This window comes from Etheostoma cragini, chromosome 22, assembly GCF_013103735.1.
Source record: "Etheostoma cragini isolate CJK2018 chromosome 22, CSU_Ecrag_1.0, whole genome shotgun sequence".
Lineage (NCBI taxonomy): Eukaryota > Metazoa > Chordata > Actinopteri > Perciformes > Percidae > Etheostoma > Etheostoma cragini.
Genome location: NC_048428.1, coordinates 13,775,366 through 13,789,882, shown reverse-complemented (window position 1 = coordinate 13,789,882; position 14,517 = coordinate 13,775,366). Strand labels below are relative to the sequence as shown.

General features: G+C 39.4%; 4 protein-coding genes across 6 annotated transcripts in view; 2 read left to right on the top strand and 2 right to left on the bottom strand.

The window, feature by feature from the left end:
• kpna1 (karyopherin alpha 1 (importin alpha 5)) overlaps positions 1-2,421 on the top strand; it is a 7,278-nt gene extending 4,857 nt beyond the window's left edge. The window contains exons 13-14 of the mRNA XM_034861738.1: positions 82-257; positions 428-2,421. Of these exons, the coding sequence (XP_034717629.1) occupies positions 82-257; positions 428-615 (364 nt within the window). The 3' untranslated portion in view covers positions 616-2,421. The remainder of the gene's footprint in view (positions 1-81; positions 258-427) is intronic.
• The window catches only part of LOC117937657 (cystatin-A5-like), a 27,820-nt gene extending 13,303 nt beyond the window's left edge, over positions 1-14,517 (bottom strand). Inside the window, exons 1-3 of the mRNA XM_034861744.1 lie at positions 14,253-14,517; positions 14,065-14,166; positions 13,384-13,517 (exon numbers count right to left, since the gene is read on the bottom strand). Coding sequence (XP_034717635.1) covers positions 13,395-13,517; positions 14,065-14,166; positions 14,253-14,360 — 333 coding nt within the window. The 5' untranslated portion in view covers positions 14,361-14,517 and the 3' untranslated portion in view covers positions 13,384-13,394. The remainder of the gene's footprint in view (positions 1-13,383; positions 13,518-14,064; positions 14,167-14,252) is intronic.
• Positions 3,270-6,115, bottom strand: fam162a (family with sequence similarity 162 member A). 2 transcript variants are annotated; one of them, XM_034861740.1, is made up of 5 exons: positions 5,914-6,115; positions 4,967-5,065; positions 4,281-4,392; positions 3,667-3,775; positions 3,270-3,485 (listed from the first exon to the last, which is right to left on the bottom strand). In XM_034861740.1, exons 1-5 carry the CDS (start codon positions 5,954-5,956, stop codon positions 3,369-3,371), a joined length of 480 nt encoding a protein of 159 aa, XP_034717631.1. In that variant the 5' UTR covers positions 5,957-6,115; the 3' UTR covers positions 3,270-3,368. The 2 variants fall into 2 exon arrangements, with proteins under 2 accessions (XP_034717631.1, XP_034717632.1); XM_034861741.1 differs by having other exon boundaries at positions 5,978-6,000.
• Positions 7,735-10,953, top strand: ccdc58 (coiled-coil domain containing 58). 2 transcript variants are annotated; one of them, XM_034861743.1, is made up of 5 exons: positions 7,735-7,947; positions 8,671-8,796; positions 8,893-9,039; positions 10,408-10,467; positions 10,561-10,953. In XM_034861743.1, exons 2-5 carry the CDS (start codon positions 8,686-8,688, stop codon positions 10,609-10,611), a joined length of 369 nt encoding a protein of 122 aa, XP_034717634.1. In that variant the 5' UTR covers positions 7,735-7,947; positions 8,671-8,685; the 3' UTR covers positions 10,612-10,953. The 2 variants fall into 2 exon arrangements, with proteins under 2 accessions (XP_034717634.1, XP_034717633.1); XM_034861742.1 differs by having other exon boundaries at positions 7,865-7,970.

Sequence of the window (14,517 nt, the reverse complement as noted above, 5' to 3'; positions counted from 1 at the left end):
GGTTTACGTGTCATGCTTTGTGTCCATTGTTAAGCCAAAGACAGTTTATTTCTGTATCTGGGTGTTTACTGCCCCCTGCAGGCACCTTGTGGATCTTGGCTGTATAAAACCTCTGTGTGACCTGCTCACACTTATGGACTCCAAAATAGTTCAGGTGGCGCTAAATGGCCTAGAAAACATCCTGCGACTGGGAGAACTGGAGGCCAAGAGGGGAGGAGGCATCAACCCCTACTGTGCACTCATTGAAGAGGCCTATGGTAAGTGTCCATGCAACTCTAAGCAAAACCAAATCAAATCAATCTGTCTGTTAGTAGACAGATCAGAACATAAAGTCTAGTTTAGTTAAGTTTAATTTATGGAAGATTATATATTGATGTAGAAAAGTCAATAATCTGAAATGATTTCAACTGCGCTACCTCCCTCTCAGGTCTGGACAAGTTGGAGTTCTTGCAGGGCCACGAGAACCAGGAAATCTACCAGAAAGCCTTTGACCTGATCGAGCGCTACTTCAACACTGAAGATGAGGACCCGTCTCTGGCTCCAGCCGTTGATCTGCAGCAGCAGCAGTTCCTCTTCCAGCAGTGTGAGGCCCCGATGGAAGGCTTCCAGCTATAATGCTTAATCCTTTGCTAAGCATTATAGCTTCACCTTCATCCTCACCTCTGCCCATTTCTCCCTACTCTCTGCCCACTGCCACGATCGAGGGTTACGAGTAAACTCTCAGCTGCCCTCCTCTTTCCCTTCTCATCATCAGAGAGTTTGATTTAATCATTGTCATGATTATAAAAAATGTAACATTACAGGAGCACGTGTGTGCGTACGTCCAACGTGGGTGAAGTTCTGCAGTCTTGTCAGCCAGTTTGTAAAGGTTTCACTCATCAGTCTTGCGCTGAGCTCACCTCTGCGCCTGAACCCCACCTACCTGCTCAGGCCCCGGCGTCTCCTATTAGCAGATTGTCCCAGTAACACCACCTCTGTTGTACTTTGTGGATTTCCTCAGCTCATCCCAAAACAGCACTTCTTGCCACAGGATTGACAATCCCTATATTCAATAACTGGGAGTTTGTAGGACTGCACTGCTTGTCTGATTGAAGCATTAATGACTCACAAGACAGACAAACATGGACGTGGTTTATACCCCCTTACACACACACACACACACACACACACACACACACAGAAGAATGATCTAACTGAAACACTGGACTGACCATGAGACGTTGACCACGTTGACTGTGGTCTTCAGACTGAACTGCCCACACTGGGGCTACGTTGCCAGTCCCAACCCAAGGACTCTACTGACCTCTAAAGAAGGCACTTCAACGACTCAAAAATGGAGGTTGAATTCCATCACCTCCTCTCTGGTCATTGGATAAGTGACCACAAATGGACAAAATTAGGAACTTGACTGTGTCGCTGAGGGGTGGAGCTTGTCAGTGACATAGCAAGCTGCTTTGCGTTTCCTCCTGGATCTCATATCATGCATTCCTTTATATCCACTTATGGGACTTTCCACCTGCACAGGTTTCATCCTGAAGAATTTAGACTGCCTCTGGTGTGATGTGAATATCCCCATGGAACCATGGGAATTTAAGTCTTCCCTCGCACTGTAAGCATTACACAGACTTGGACAAGACAAAACAGACTATTAACTCTGGATTCTGTCCAGTAGACCAGCGGGAATTTGTATTACCTTACCATAATTGCATTTCATTTACAGCACTTTAGTTCAAGACTGATACCTGCTCTTCGAGAATATACCATCATTTTTATGTTAACTATTTAATTGGTTCATTACACGCTTCCTCAGGAAGCGGGGTTCAAAGATGTGTGGTCTGAACCCTCTGTCCCCTTCTGGTATGACAAGGATTACATTGTACTTTACTGTTCGCCCTTCCCACAAAGGGATTCAAGCAGATAGTGGACTGAAAATCTTAGCACACTAATGACAACCAGTAGATTATGCTGCCTCAACAAAGCTAGAAGAACTATATTGTGACAAAGTTACCCAGATTCTCAGAATATTGTCTGTTTAGCTGTGAGCAGTTGGTTCAGGTAGTATTTTCCAATTTGATCATGCCATATCATCGACACATTAGCTATTTGGTCTAAAGTTGGTCTTTTTTTAAAAAACAATGTTTTATAGTTGGTTAGCATCTGCCATGTTGCTGATGGTGCCATAATCCTAATTCTACAGGAATCCTAGATCATTTAAACAAAAATCCAGATAAAAGCTTGAAAATACTGATCACCTACCTTAGCAAATGTATGTTTGTTTACCAAGTTCTCTTAACATTGCTTACTTTTATCAAAATCTCTGCAAGAGATGACCAGTTCTATATGTTAATTACTGTTTGTTGTATTGAGTTTGTGCTACTGTCCCTTGTTATGCTATTTGCATAAAAGCTGTTTCATGAACCAGTGTAAGTGAATCAGTTTCATTGTAGTTTGTGTACAGGTTGAATCTTTTTGAAAATCGTTTTCCCTGATCAAATTACTGCCAATGCGCTCAAGACATGTACTGCTGTGTAAAGCATTATTAACTAGTGCTCATTCATATAGTCAGTTATTCTGCAAAAGTATTTTTTCAACTAATCGTTTGGTCGACAGTAAAAAGTATTAATTTTGTTTAGACCTTTGGGTTGAGAGTTGCAGTTTATATGAAACAAGATCAGGTTGTTAAATCAGATGGAGATTCTTAAGAAGCAATACTTTATTGAGGCGATTATTTTTTTGGTGCTCACTATATACAATCACAGACGTCACATCAGTCATGAACGAACCTGCCAAATTACATGAATATCAGGACACAACAGACCATTGTGCAGATGAATCGTGTCTCTTGAAGTTCTTAAGAAAACAAACCATTTGAAACTCTTCAGGGCTTTCTTAATAATAATAATAATTTATACTTTATAATTCTGCAAGGGGACATTACAATGTCTTCACAAGACTGTTGTCTCTGAGGCAAAAAAAAAAAGGACACCTAAGGCATTTATCTTGAAGAGCTTCTAAGGTGTGTGTTGAAAGTTTTCTAGATGGAAAACTTAATTGGAGCATCTGTTAAACTCATTTGTCTGGAAATCATTATTTTGCTGCATAGTAAATGGTAGGAACTCATAAAACTCCTACAAGCGCCATCACATTGTCTGTGTGTATTTCCACTCTCCTGGTACAACCAAATGCTGATGCCACAGTAACCGTTAGGGATGTTTCCTCAAAAACAGGTTTCAGTTTATAACTTCAATATATTCACTGAAAAGCTCTAAGATGGGAGTGGGGAGCTCTGATGTTATGATATACAGTAAGAAGGGGACTCTATTGGCCCAATATTGGGAGGGGGTTTGTGTAGGGACTAGTTTCTTCCATCACTGGGCCTTCTCAGACAGGGCAAGAGCAGCTTCCTTCTCTCTTTGTAGTTCCTCCCTCCATCTAGCTTTCTTCTCCATGTTTTGGCCTGTCAGGGACTCATGCCTGCCTACAGCCTGTGACAAAATGAGACACATTACACATAAGATCTGAAAGACTTGGAGTGTGCAATGAAGGTAGGGACAAGACTGCCCCTTCACATTGTTGTTAACCATTCAACTAACATTTCGCTCCTTGTAAACATACTGGAGAAAAACGATGACTGCAAATACGATGTAGTCATGTAATGTCACTCACCCTTTTGCCCAGGAACACCATCAACAGGCACGATGCTATTGTGGCCGCCATCATCACATAGCAGGCTTTCACTCTGATTTTGTTTCTGGCTGCATCAATCATCTCAAACCTGTGGAACACACAGCCAGGTGCACAAACCAATGTCATTGTAGCCAGCTATTTGAATGCTTAAAACCCCAATGTAGAACACATCAACAAGCAGGTTCGTTAAATCCTTTGTGCCTTTTTTAAACTCAGCACACAAGTAGTGTGCAAAGGCCATAATGGCAACAATCACCACCAGCTATTTATGCTTCTCTCAGTCTCTTATGTCAACATTAATTACAATTTTTCCTGGTCTGCAGTATGTATGCGTGACAATCAGGTCTTTTATCACTGAAGATCAGATATGATCTCCACCCTGATTTCAGGAACCACAGTAATCACCTCCAGCCAAAGACAGACGCCTTGTTTGAACTGTAGCCATCTTGGACCATCAGCTACTCACAGCAGCACCACCACTCATCTAGTTAGTTACCTCTGTTCTTGTGATGTATCTTAACTGAATCATGCAAATAGCCAATCAGATGGGATTGGGCTGGGTGGTCTGGCATAAACAGGAAGAGGCTACTTACGATACAAGCTCTGGTATCTGGTCTGCTGTCTTAAAGCGTCCGGACCAGACCAGCATCTTCTTGTCCATATTTGAGGGTCTGTAGCCTGGGAGTCGGAATGGGGCCCGAGGTGCTGTATAAAAGAAAGCACACGTTAGAAAGAACAAACAAAGTTTACATTTTCAAATCCACATTTTGAAGAAAGAATTCACAGAGTTCAGTTTCACAAGCCCCATTAATTAGCTCCATCACCCCTGATGTGACCTCACATCCTGTGTCCCTCCCCCCTCTGGGACTAAAGAAAACTTTCACACACTTGCTATGATAACAAGTGACCTGTGTTGTACAAAATCCAGTGACAATCATTACGGGGATGTTTCATGTGTCAGTGATTTTCTGAGGAATACAACTTTCTAAGAACTTAATAGTTATAGCTCATCCCAAATGAAAACCACTTCTCCGTGCATGCGCGCACAAACACAAACACACACACACACACAAATACACAGATATAATAAGTAAAATAATTTACACCAGATTGGGTTGAGTCATTAGTTTTCTTATTGTCTACACACAGTATAAATATACCTATTGCCTTGGTCTTTTCCAAGATTATCAGATGTGTAACAGTATTCTGAATCACTGGTGAACAGAATAAATGTGTAGTAGTAAATGAATATGGATGTCTGCCTATGATCCAAAACTACCGTGTGCTGGAGCTGCAGGAACCTCTGCTTTGGCCTCCTGTGGTTTATTGCACATCCCTCTATGGCTCCATGTTTCAGTGACCTGTCTGCACCTCTGACCTGTTGAGATATTTCAAAAATGCAAATAAGAAAAACATGAATATATTGGATGAAGGAACAACAACTAGGTCTAAAACGGTTAAATTGATAAGTATTTTGGTCTATTTAATGTCAGAAAATAGAAAAGAATGCCCATCTCAATATCCCAAAGTTACTTAGGCCTACAGATGTTGTTTTGTCAAACAGTCCAAAAACTAATGATATTCGGTTTACAATCACATGTGATAAAGAAAAGTAGTAAATAATCACAACTAAGAGGCTGGAACTTCAAAATGTTTTTTTTGTGTAAAATTACTTAAATAATTACTAAGCTATGGTTGATTTATTTTGTGTTCTAATAAGTTCAGCACTAATCATAAAACACATAAAACTAATTCATGCCAAAAATATCACCAAAAGATACCTCATAATAACATCAAGGAGCGCTGGCCACTTTCATAATAAAACGTCAGGATAACAAAGACTAGAAATACTGTATAATAATTTTGCTAGGGCAAATTCTTTTAGTAAGGCTTTTTAAGTTTTCGATCAAGAACCGGTATCGAATCCATGGTATCGGTACCGGTGTCAGTATTGAACACTTTGAATGATACCAAGCCATTGTCCTATTAACACCTTTTATAGCCACGTAATAATAATTTAATCGAATTATGATGTTTGACATTCAAAGAACGAGTGGTAAAATTACCAAATATATAATAGCACGTACGACTACTAAGGTTTCAACGATTAAGTTGAGTTGGAGAAAGACTATTAACATTTCTCCACAGTGCTGTGGAGGTCTGGCAATGCGAGACTAGCCAGTTGATAATCAAAACAACACAGAAATCAAATGTATCGATACGAACCTATTAAGTTGCCAATGGAAATCCGAGATCTGACGAAATTCATGCTCTTTAAAATAAGATGGAACGTGTCTATCAGTCCATTAAACTGCGTAGCGTTAGCAGATCACTTCCACCGTCATACGTTGAAAGTCAACTAACTGGCCGTTTACCATTTCCCAACAGGACCCCGTCACATAAGAGCATGAGCCTCTGCTGTATGCCTGATCGAAATGTGATACACGTCTTTCCGGCTTATGTGTGTCTCGTGCGTCTCTGCAGCCGCCATTTTGGGACAGAGTAGGGCTTAAGGTTGACCATTAAAACTCATAGAAAAAGCTAGAGTTTGGGGCAACACATGGTAAGGTAATACTAGCGTATGTATATACTAGCTTTTTTTTTTAGTAATTAGTAATATGTGACCAGATGAGAATGGGTAAAAATCGGCACGAGTCACGAAAATAGTTTTTTTTTTTCATTCAGGAATTCAACTGTCTGTCCTGTAAACACGAAAATACAAATACTAAGTCCTAAAAATCATGAACTCAAGTGTCATTATGAAACAAATAAAACAGAACAAAGTGTTGGTCTGTAGTTGTAGGCCTAGTTTGCTGCCAGCAACAGCAAACTGGGGTCAAATACCAAACTCCTTCCTACATTTATTGCTAAACGCTTTGTTTTGCATCATGTAAAACTGCAGTAATCAGGGGTATTCCCCTGTACCCAGTCCTCCTGCAGAGGCGTTTTCGCTTTTTAGCTACGTTTTCATTGGGACCCGGGATACCAGCCTGAGCCTCAGATTTGGAACCCGGGACACCAGCCTGAGCTTCAGATTTGGAACCCGGGATACCAGCCTGAGCCTCAGATTTGGAACCTGGGACACCAGCCTGAGCCTCAGATTTGGAACCCGGGACACCAGCCTGAGCCTCAGATTTGGAACCCGGGATACCAGCCTGAGCCTCAGATTTGGAACCCGGGATACCAGCCTGAGCCTCAGATTTGGAACCCGGGATACCAGCCTGAGCCTCAGATTTGGGACAACTCCTTGGAAAGGAAACGGCTCTACACTCTGCCCCTTTTTGGATCGTTTTTGGTCACAGATCAAAAGGTTCTATCATGTAACTGAGAAATTCTAACAAAAAACAGGTAATCAACATTCAATTGTCCTAGCCTGGTCTAAGACACCATGTGGTAGGAGACAGAAGGTTACTTTCTGGTGTGAGGAAAAAAGGCTTCTTTAAATGCCAGACTTGACCTGATCAATTTCTTTAGAGTCGGAGGAACAGGGGGAAGTGAGAGACAATAGGGCCGTCTTGACCTCTTCGCTGAGACAAAATGCATTTTGCATTTTTCAATAGAAATACTTTGTTTTCATAAATAGAAATACATTGTTTTCAAAACATTGTTTTTAACTTTTTATAAATGATGTTAAAACATCCCAACTTCTCAACACAAATTAAACACGATTAAAGCCAAGTACAAAAAACGGTCATTTCATAGCTTTATGACAACTTTTCAGAGGTGAATTTGTAAATACTGATCACCTACTTTAAAGCTATAAAGCATATGCCTACTGTTACACAAGATAATAGATTTTGGTGTGAAAACCCTAATTTTAACTAAACCAAGTATCCTATTATACATACGCTACATGTCTGACATTTGAAACATAGCAAGTCGGTTAAAAATCCGGCGAGAAATCATATTTTATACATATTTTAATTAATTGTGAAAAGACCTTCCTCTTTAGACATAGAGGCATATCCACTCCGTCCCAATATGGCGGTCGCGTCGACGTAGTGCTCCTATGAACGGTATAAAACACCAGCTTGTCTGCTGACATGGTACGTTTTTAGACGTTTTTTTTAAATAGAGAAATTGACTTTAAAGTCAACCGCGTTAAAAAATGTTGAATATTCGAAATGAAGGTGAGACATATAGCTAATATACGTTATGGACAGGAGGGTTTTATTCAGGCACTTTCTTAACAGCCACTGGCGTTGTGTCTAGAGAGGACCCTGCAGTCCACCATGGCGGCGCCCGGTGGAACTTTAAACTGTGAGGACTTTTCAATGTTTCAGGTAATTTTAACGAAGGATTAATCGATCAGTGCTAACTTGTCACGGATTTTCAGCGATCCGAATCGTAACCGTCGGAAAGTTCGCATCTCGTGTTTATTTTTGTGTAAACCAGTGGTTGAGTGACTCCTGATCCGGATGGTCACACGTTTTGCTCTGTGAAGGAGCCAGGCTGGATCAGCAGGACTGAGAACAGACAGCATAGGGTCTGAAAGTCACTGTCACGGGTTTCCAGATGAACATACCCGGCCAGCATGTGATATCTAACCTGTTAAAGTTGTTTAAAGGTCCCATATTATGCTTATTTTCAGGGTTCATACTTCTCTCATGGGTTTCTACAAGAACATGCACCCTTTAATGTAAAAAAAAGAAAAAGCTGAACGTCTGAAACGCTCCGTTTTAGCCCCTGTCTGTCACTTTAAACCAGACAGGTAATCCAGTCCTATTCTGATACTGAGTTTCATTTGTCTGTGTGTATGTTTTGGCTGTTGCCAGATTTAGTATGTCAGTTTTAAGACAATGGGCTTTGTTCTTATAACCAGAGATAACTTTAAAAAAAAAAACATGCCATGTATTTCAGTCTAACACACACACACACACACACACACACACACACACACTTTTTTGTGACCTTAAACTGTATGCTTTGACGTTTACTTGAACTGAGCCGCTGCCTATCCTGTTGCCACACTGTGATTCTCAGGAGGTGCTAAAGTTGATGCGAGCCATAGATGACCGCATCGTGCATTCTCTGAACACCACCGTGCCGACAGTCTCCTTCTCAGGCAAAGTGGATGCCACACAAACATGCAAACAACTATATGAATCTGTGAGTGACTGTAAACAATGTGTGTCCAAGTGACCTCCTAGCTTTTTCGTAAAAATTGCTGAAGCAGTTCTTATGATAATCTCATGCATTCCACAGATGATGGAGGCCCATCTGACCCGAGACAAAGCCATCAAGTCCTGTATAGCTCAAACATCTGAGGTGGTGGGACAACTGCGTGAAGAGAGAGCAAAAGACAGCGAAAACCTGGCACTGCTCAAACAGCTCAGAAAAGAGCAAACCAAAGTAAGTCCTGTTTGTAACACTAGTGGGATCCAAACACCACCAAGCTGTAAGATGTGAGCCATCTGCAGCTGGAAGACTCGCTAAAAGACACTCCTCATTTGGAGAGGATTAGGCTCAGTTCAACCAAATCGCAACAACAAAACATTTTCATACTTAAATACAGCCCTGTTTCTTTAGTAGAAAGTTGAATGAAAACTTTTCACAGCCACAGCAAGCTCTTTGGTTAATCCAGAGGAAAAAGGACATTGTTACCTGTAATAAACACTTCTGCATAGATGTTGTAAAGGGGTACAATTTTACACATTTAAGTTCAGTTTATTAGTACTACCTGGCATGTTAAAACAGTTGTATTATGTCCTCTGTGGATTTAGTGAATATAGGGGAAATTTTCCAAAGATTGAAAAAAATACCCCATATGATGACATAGTGATGATGTTAGTGTTGTCTCGGATTGGACATAAATAAAAAATGTTTTTATATATTTTAATAAAGACGTGATTACAATTAGGAGTGGTATTTAGGAGGAAAGAGGTAGGCTTGCGGCAATAACCGCAATGTTACAATACCACGCACAGGCCAACTGCTACAGCCACTATGTTCACACTCATATTAACTCAGAGTTAAGAGTGTAATTTAATAAATAAACAAAAGACAGCAAAAAGATTGAATTGCTCCGTTTAAGGAAAGCATCAAGATAAGGACTCGGGCTCCAGGTGGTTGTATTTCCTTGGACCAGTGATTGCCACATCTGGATGATGATGTCTAATGTGCATTAGCATGTTAGATGCATTTCCATTTCCAGAACCTACGACGGTGGAGCCACGTCTTATACACAACTCTCTCCCCATTGCTGTTGTAGCTTTCAAGGAACCAGCTGATGGGGGATCTTTATAGCTTGATAGTAGACATGTTTTTGTGTGGAATAGATTTTACAATTTTTTACATTGGTTATTAATAATTGTGTAAGACAGAAATGGATATATTTTTTGTGATCACATTTTTTTGGAATGGAAAAATGGAACGTGTCCCAGAGCCAAAAAACACAGAAAGAAAAGCTGTGAGGGAAGGAGACATAACACATGCAGCAACAGACACACACAAACACATATATAAACAAACACACACACACACATAGACAGACACAAGACAAGTGACCAATCACATGCGCAGGTTGAGGTCAAGGCTGTAGCATAAGGTTACAGCCCGGACCTCAAAGGGCCGGTGACGCTGCACCAAGTGTCCAGGGTCCTTTCTGGAACTCCATGGATGCGCGCCATCGTATATCATTTCTTTTTATAACAATTCTGTCATCATACTTTGAGTAAAAACAATACATTAAATAATGAATTTTTTCTTCCACATCTCCAGTTAAAGCTTATGCAATCAGAGCTGAATGTTGAAGAGGTTGTCAACGATAGAAGTCTGAAGGTATGCTCACTGTTGTTAGTACTGTCCCACAATCGCACACAAATGCTCTGTCAACATCCTATATCGTACTTATTCCTGATTTGCTGTGGTCAGATTTTCAGTGAAAGGTGCAGAATCCACTACATACCCCCGAAGGTGAAGTGAAGACGAAGGTCCGATGAGAGGAGCCCTCGAGGTTTGAGTCCAGACCGGAGCTGAAAGTGACCTGCTGCTGAGGGTCATGACCGCAGGCTGCAGACCATCCACACCACTCTGACCTCTTGTCCAATACACTTGTATTCCATTGTGATTATTGTATTGCATTACCACAGCTGTAAAACAGTCATCTGTGAGCTGTTTTAAGGAGAAACATTGCACAAAAAAAGTATTTCTTTTTTTTTTTTTTTAAAGGAAATGAAATGTTTTCAAGTGTTTTGTCTGTGATTTAAATCATTTGAGTCTTTTGATGAACTTTGTGTTTTCTACAGTTATTGCAGTGATACCGTTTTAACTTCTCAGTCTTACATTCTTGTACAGATTTCACTATTTTCAACAAATGTCAAGTGGATTGGCATAAAATGTTGTATAGGCCTTTATGGTTCCCAGATAATGAATCCTATTGACACAATGTGAGCGTGTTAGCTTTGAGCTCAAAGCACCTCTGTGCCTTATTACAGCCTCACAGAGCTACCAGCTGACTGTAGACTCTTAATGTTGTTAGTCTTCTTTGTTTTTGATTTTGGTTGGATTCTGTATGTTCCCCACTCGTTGATCTCAGAAGAAAGTATGAACTTTACTATCCTCATATGGAGCTCCCACCAGGTAATCAACATTAATAAATAGTTTCCTGGTTTGTGTAATCTAGACTCGCATTGGCAGACCTTCCTCCACAGTGTAATCAGAACTCACAACCTGAGACGGTTAAAAATCTAAGTCAGTGGAAAGGTGGATGTAAACTATACAGATATCCCATACAAGAGGACATAGTTTAGATCTGACTTCACCAAAAAACAACAAAATGATATAAAAATATATAAGAAAAATATAGTTTTTGATGATTTAATCGTTATCTTTTAGATGATAGTGCATTAAATGTGTTGCTTCCCAAAACCAAATATCTATATCCGTGTGTTCATACATTCAAAGTCAATGTTAAATATATTTTTTTTTCAAAAGAGATGCAGATCATTTTAATATTGGACTGCAGCTTGTAGCCTAAGTATTAACTGTTGAAAACTAGTGTTTTTTTTTACGCCTCAGTAATACTTTTAACAACAGTACTGATTATATTATTCAGTGACTGAATTGTTTGTAATTTTCATAAATTCAACCTATCATTAGAAACTTGGGATCTGCACTAGAAGTTGAAATTAAGTTCTGTGGGTTCATAACGATACACTACCCAGCATGAGTTTAGTCCACAAGGCATTAGGGTGTACGCCCATGTTATTATACAAATCTGTAAAAAATACTATGGCACAGTGGAGCTTGTGATTTCGACACATAACCGTCAATAACCTGGAAAAATGTCAACAGTGGCCATTTACGACAAATTAGGTTGTTTAGCGTTTCAGGGTGTAAAATGGGTTAATAAATTACTCTCCCCTTTTTTTAAATACAAATTTTATAACACATTTTACCACCAACTCAGGAGTTCTAAATTGACAAAAACTACAAAATCGTTTAGACATTTCAAATGGATTTCAACTAGGCTACTTTAGACCATAGACTGTGTATTGTTAGTATTATTATTAATAATGATAATAATAATAATACAATTAAGTATATACAGTGTATGCTTCAGACCCAAACAAGAATTCTATTTTATTATTTATTTTTGTGTTTCTTGACTATATTTCTTGACATAGCAGTGATTACTGTGTACATTCTGATACAGATTTTTACTGTACTGCTCCTGTTTAACTTAAAGCAGTAAAAAAATGGAATAAAAAAATCTTTGTCACCTTACTTCCTGCTTTGCTTACGTCAATAATTGCGGGAGGCCACTAGAGGGTGCCGTCACTTTACATGGAAATAAGTGACGTAGTAGTTGAACAAACGATTTATGGGAGTGATCAGTCTTGGGAAATGTGAGGATTTTATCTTCCTCAACTTGAAGATTGAGGAAGCAGCTCAATCTTCAAGTTTTTTATTTTTTTAGAGAATGTTCACACACAATGAATAGACTTGTTTGTGTCTTCACTCTGTCAAAATAATTCTTCACCTAACCCTTTTTCTGCACACTGCCTGCCAATTAAAACCACCCTAGCCTGCAGCTATTTAACAAATTCACACAAAAAAGAATAAATTACCCATGCAGTTGTTATCCTGGCTCAATATATTAAAAAAATTAAGTAAAGTCAACATTGTTGTCAATTCTGCAATATGTGCCATAGGGCAATTAAAGGTACGTTTCTCTGCGACCCACGTTCAATAAAGACAAGTTCAACAAGTGTAATATAAAAGATAAGAAATAATACAAATAAAGATTAAAAAAGATAAGTGATGTGTACATATATGATAAAGAAAGATAAGTAATTTATACAATATAGTAATACATTCTAAATAGTCCAATTGTAAGGCAAAATCAAACAGTACAGAAAACGAAAGATGAAGATATTTGAAATGTGCAACATAAAAGAAGAGTTCCTGAGTGTCTTCTTTGATATAAGGTGGCTGCGCAGATCCTGGTGTGTGTGTGTGTGGGGGGGGGGGGGGGGGGGGGGGAGCAGCATCACGAAAGAAAAGCAAAAGCTGCATAGGAACCACAAGAAATACAGATTTTTTTTTGAAGACTTTCTTTATTGTTTATTTAAGAAGTCTATGGAGTAAGAACACTATCAAAAAGATGTATGCGTAACTTTATGTATTCATATTCATATTTTTACATTCATATTCGTATTTTTATACATTTGTGCGTAAATTACATAGGCATGCAAATTGTGTGATCAGACCAGGATGTCGTCTTTGGTTTTGTTTTCCTGTTGACCGAGCAGCTCGATCTCTTCTTTGCCGTTGTGAAATGCCTTTGAGACCAACAGATGGATGTAGTCTACTCCTCCAGTGTGAACCTGTAGGAAAAAGAGAGACAACGTGGTCATCTGAAAAGCATCCATCTTGATCTTGTGTTGCTGAACAGTGTCTTCTACCATCAATGATCTGTTTAATTGTGTAAAACAGCGGAGCAGATGAAAGTGTGATTGGTACAAACCTGAGACTTCACTGAATCACCTCAAGTGACTAAAACGGTTCATCACAATGTAAAGTCGTGTTTTATTTCACAAATTTAAGCACAGTTTAAAAAAACATAATTTACCAGTTATTATTATACAATCATGAAAATACATTCTACTTAGATGTTGTTATATTTGCTGAATGCAAAAATCTATTTGACTTTGAAAATATTGATTCGATTTGTTCACGTTGATAACATCATGCCAAAATCATATGTGTGGCTGAAAATACCCGCAGACCCCCGAGGGTTAAGGTCAACTGGTGTTTATAGATTTGACACGACGTTAGATTCTACTTAATGTCACAATTATCTCTAATATTGGTGTATACAAAGACATACATCTGATGCTTTTTAACTTCCTTTTCACCAACCACAGTGTTTACCTTGATGCGGAGTTTAGGTGGATTTGTAGACTGAGATGTGTAATTAACTGCTGTGAATTTCACATATTTCTTCTTCGTCTTTACTTCCACTTGGCCCTTCACCTGTGTAAGTAAAATACATTAATCAATGCATTCACTTGGGTTGTGTGTGTGGAGGTTTTGAAGAATGTAGGTAGATTGAAGCTCACCTGATCACATATCTTCTGAATGTCCTTAGTGGCAACCATTGGCTTACTCTGTCCTCCAAGTTGGACAGTCTCTGGTTGTTGAGGCGCTTTAGGAAGTTTGGTTGCCATTGTCACAAGATCCGTTGAAGTTAACAGAGAAGTCAAGCGTCTGCTTTCACGTGTCTTGAGTGTTTAATTTTCAGCTGGTTGTTAAATGTATTTATACTGTGACTGCCTCTGATGCAGACTGGAAGGTGGCTCTACTGCATGACATGTTGGGTGGAGC